Below are 4,695 nucleotides of genomic sequence, written 5' to 3' on the forward strand. Positions count from 1 at the left end.
TATTAAGAATGAGTTTTGCATCCTACTCGTTACACGCTTTTAGGAGGTCTATACTATCTAATTATCTATATTGTCTCTCTAATTCTCAATTAAATGAAATTAGGCGCATTAACTTGTTTAAAACTTGAAAGTCAGCTTAAGCTACAACTATGATTTAACAAAATTTGTACCCAAAGAAGAAAATTTATCAAATAAACAACAAATTATTAACTACTTACACAAAAAACGAAAGTTGTCCAATAACAATTTATGATCAGGGTCGCATTAGGGTAATACTAATTTACAGTAATAACTAATACTAACTTTCAATTCTGTGTATTAAAATTATCAACACAAAAATATAATTATATCAATACAACATGTAAATTTAAATATCAACACAGATATAAGTTTATCAATACAAGAAGATTGATAAATTTATATCTTTGTGTTGATATTTTTAATATAAAAATAGTAAAATTAGTTATTAGTCATTACTGTAAATTAGTTAATATTTGATCACACACTCCCACAATTACAAACATGTGTTTATTAGAGGTAGTAGAATATAGGGTTGGCAAATAAATAGGTGAGTTTCTAGACATATTTAATTTTGGAGGATAATTCAATATTTCATCATTTCTTTCTTACATTTTTCAAATGAACAGCTTTCCAATATTAGTGAAGCACTTCTATAAATTCTATAAATAGAGGATGCTTTAATCGCTTCAAACAAGCAAATCATAAGCATTCAATAATAAATCTAAATGGCTTCCTCTGCAATCTTGTGTATCACATTAGCCTTGATCAATTCCATTTGCATCTCCTTGGCCTTCGACACTCGTCCTCTTCTAGATATTTGCGTCACAGATCCCACCGGAATCGGTATCTCTACCTTCTTAGTTCTTATTTATATAGAGTATAATTTTTCAAAATAATTGCCCTCCCTCGTCCCAAGAAAGTTGAGTCTTTTTTTTTTACACTCTGTTTTGAAAAGTTCATAATAAATAATTAAAAAGTATATAAAATAAAGTAAAAGTGAGAATAATATAGATGAGACTCTTTACTACATTATTGTCGCTTTTACTTTACTATATATATACTTTAACTATTTATTACGATTTTTTTCAAAACGAGTGCAAAAAATGGAATAACTCTATTAACATAGAACGTAGGGAGTATTAAATAACACAATAATATTCAACAGGAAAATGCAAGGACCCTAAATTTGTTACCGCGAATGACTTCTCCATGACCGGTCTGGATCGGCCCAGACCCTTTAATTCGTACGGCGTTGCCCCCGTCTTTGCATCTGCAGCTACAATACCGGGGTTTAACACTATGGGCCAGACATTTATACGCGTGGAGTTTGCACCGAATGGGTTCTTGCCGCCCCACACACACCCTAGGGCCTCGGAGATCATCTATGTCTTGGAAGGTACAATGGAAGTCGGATTTGTAACATCATACCCAGACTACAAATATTATAGCAAAGTCCTTAACAAAGGTGATGTCACCATCATCCCTTTCGGCCTCATTCACACCGTGCGCAACGTAGCTAGGGGGAAGAGTGTCATAACGGCCTCCTTCAATAGCCAGAATCCGGGATTTATTTTCGTCCCCGACTCTGTTTTCGCGGCCAAACCCGCCATCAACAGCACTTATCTAGCCGGAGCATTTAAGCTGTACGAAAAAACTGTCAAAGATTTGCAGACTAAAATGTGGTTTATTTAACCTTGTATGTTACTTCACCATGTATGGTGATAAACCATCTTCAATTTCTCAACCTGCACAATAATAAATAATATTAATAATAATTCTCTTTGGATTAAAACGATATTCCTTTATTAGTGTCGTTTTGGTAAAAGTTTTAAAAATTCGTGCTGAACATTTATTCATAGACAAAGGAAATGCTATATGATTTATGCTACTATTACATTATACAAGTAGCTAGACAAAGGGAGTACTATATGATTTAAACTTGCTATTACATTATACAAGTAGCTAAAAATATTGACTAAATCAATGAAACAAACTTCAAGCAGTTGAAACATACATATATATAATTCATCACATCATAGATCTTGATATTTAACGTGTTGGTATAAGACGCAAATATTAAGCTAACCATTTTTTATGTCAAGAAATTTGATCAAGTTTTCATCTGTCTTATAAAATTTGAATCAAAATATTTAAGTAATTTATTTTTATTTTTCATTTTAAAAATGAAATAAGAAATTTGGTTAACCTCTAAATTTAAGAAAAGAAATTTTAAACAAATCTTGCCCACCAATATTGCTTCAAATTTCATGTTATTAGAGGAGGACTGGACCGACTTCTTTAAAAGCATTAGAGAAGAAGTGCGAGATCGTTCCGTCCAACATTGCTTGTCTTTTGAAAAATTCAAAATATATTTTCGATTAATTGTCGTTAATTTAAGTGAGACGATACTTAAATTCTTATGTACTTAATCTAGTAACATAAAGCCAACAGTAACAACTAAATTTGAACATATAGTATAAAAATTATAAACAAAGGAAATGATGAATATTTAGACTTTTAAACATATATTATATGGAGTTGTAATCCATTACTAACTGATTAACAATCTCAAATTAAAACCAAATTTTAATTAGGAGATCTAATGGTTAAAATAATATCATGTGGATTATATTTAAAATTTTTAAAAATATTAAATTAACTTGAAGGATATATATATCAATTTTTATGTATGGTAGTTAAAACTTACAACTTTCTCTCTCCCCAAAATCATCTCAAAACTTGAAATTTACGTAACTATATCGATTTAAATTAATTTTTCGTAAAAATATATCAAATTAAAGGTAATTTCATAAGGACTCTAACAAGATCTCAATTGCATATGTTCCGACGATGATCGGATGATGAAATATTATAATTTTTATTTCAATTTTCGTATATGTTGATAAGCAGATTTTATATCAATAAATGCATCAAACAATACCAATATAATGCATATACAATATCAATAAAACTGTGTTGATATTTTTTGGTACTTGTGTTGAGATTCTCATGTCACAATATTGATATTTGTAATACACTATGTATATATGAAAAAATCGTGAAAATTAACAGATTTACTATTTTACCTTTTTGTTGATATTTTATCTATTATTTATTAAAATACGTAAGTTTTAATCTCATCCACTCATTTTAAGATCTAATGGTGTAGGATTGGTCTTAGTTTGGATGGTAATATATGCATTGTAACATAACCCATATTCTAGGGTGCATTCTCGTGCAAATTGGATAACTACTAAAACATTTGAAGACCATTATTAGTTCAAGAATAAAAACAAGTTGTAGTGCTATACTATAGTTTCTATAATATTTCATTAGGATTTTGGTATCTAAAATCATGTAACTTTCCTAAAACTCTTCTATTTTCCATGAACTATAAAATGGAACAAAAAATCATAAACTTTGGCGGAGCATTTTTTTCCTAGCGCGACCCGATTTTAAAATTTTTTGGTAAAATACGATCTACATGGGAAATCATAAACTCTGCGTGTGTATACCGAAAATTTAAAACCTTACTAAGTCATTTTCTTTCCTAGATTTTTCGATAAATCTAAGAATTTAGTTGACAAATCGCAGTTTGAATCTTAGGTTTAAATATTTTAAATGGGGATGTGTTTCGGGGAAATGACTAATATACACTATTTTGTTTCTTAAATGTTTTAATTTTTAACCTTAGGGTTTTACATATCATACGCCACGTGAAGAGAAGTAGCGTCAACTAGGATTAAAAATGTCACATAATCCATAGGGATCCGCTTTCTAACCCATTGGGGGGATAAACAACCAACACCAAAGTTTTTGCTCGTACCATTTTTATAGTTCATGGGAAATAGCAGTATCTTTAACTTTTTGCATTTGCAATGTTAAAAGTAGAGTCGAACAAGTAATTTCGAGATATAGATACTTACTACAAATTAAATTTGAACTCCTACTAAGATACTTGTACCATATATCATTTCAAGTCGTTCCAGCAAAAAACATTCTCACTTCTTCTTTTATTCTCTTTCTTTATTACTGCCTTCGTTACACTAAACTTCATTTTACACTTATTCTTTTTCTCTTATTTTATGTATAGTTTTATTTTGTGGTAATATAGAGAGAGAAAAAAGTAAGTGGGAGAAAACGTGCTTCCATTTCAAAAATTTGTCATTTTAGTATGACGATCCCAAAAAAACGTGTTTTCAATGGACGGAGACAGTATCTTTTATACATTATGATCTCAACGCTTAACTTTTAAATATCAATTCTTTAAATTGTGGATGTCCAATAAAAATATTTCAAATAGCCTGGGAGAGTAGAGTAGAGTAGGAGGATTAGTTATAGTGGTCACGAAGTAATTTTTACTGTAACATTTTGAGTGACATCCTTGACTTTGCATAGATTAATATGGGATATGCTAACCATTAGAATTGTTATCTGGGCTGGACCAACTGGACATAGCACGGACCAAGTCCGATATAGGTCTGCCCATACCCAGCCCAATAGTATTATATAAATAAGGAAATAAGTAAGATTTAGTCCATAAAATAAAATAAAAAATCGCCACATAGATATTTCAATCTCTCTTTCTCTATAGTGTGATATTTTCTTCTCCAACTCCGAGTCAGCCGACGGGTCGTGTGAATGCTCCGCATGTGAATAAAATCTCTGATAATT

The 4,695-nt window shown here is 30.4% G+C and overlaps 1 protein-coding gene across 1 annotated transcript; it reads left to right on the forward strand.

Moving 5' to 3' along the window:
- Positions 1-703: 703 nt before the first annotated feature.
- On the forward strand, positions 704-1,813 carry LOC121743917 (germin-like protein subfamily 1 member 11). Its single transcript, XM_042137318.1, has 2 exons — positions 704-864; positions 1,187-1,813. Exons 1-2 carry the CDS (start codon positions 747-749, stop codon positions 1,711-1,713), a joined length of 645 nt encoding a protein of 214 aa, XP_041993252.1. The 5' UTR covers positions 704-746; the 3' UTR covers positions 1,714-1,813.
- The last annotated feature ends 2,882 nt before the right edge of the window (positions 1,814-4,695 follow it).

Source organism: Salvia splendens, chromosome 8, assembly GCF_004379255.2.
Source record: "Salvia splendens isolate huo1 chromosome 8, SspV2, whole genome shotgun sequence".
Lineage (NCBI taxonomy): Eukaryota > Viridiplantae > Streptophyta > Magnoliopsida > Lamiales > Lamiaceae > Salvia > Salvia splendens.

What these genes read in the sequence shown, in the direction of transcription:
- LOC121743917 (XM_042137318.1), top strand. Translation starts at nt 747, where the DNA reads ATGGCTTCCTCTGCAATCTTGTGTATCACATTAGCCTTGATCAATTCC. An exon ending in CACAGATCCCACCGGAATCG is followed by an intron (nt 865 to 1,186) that starts GTATCTCTACCT and finishes AATATTCAACAG; the next exon opens with GAAAATGCAAGGACCCTAAA.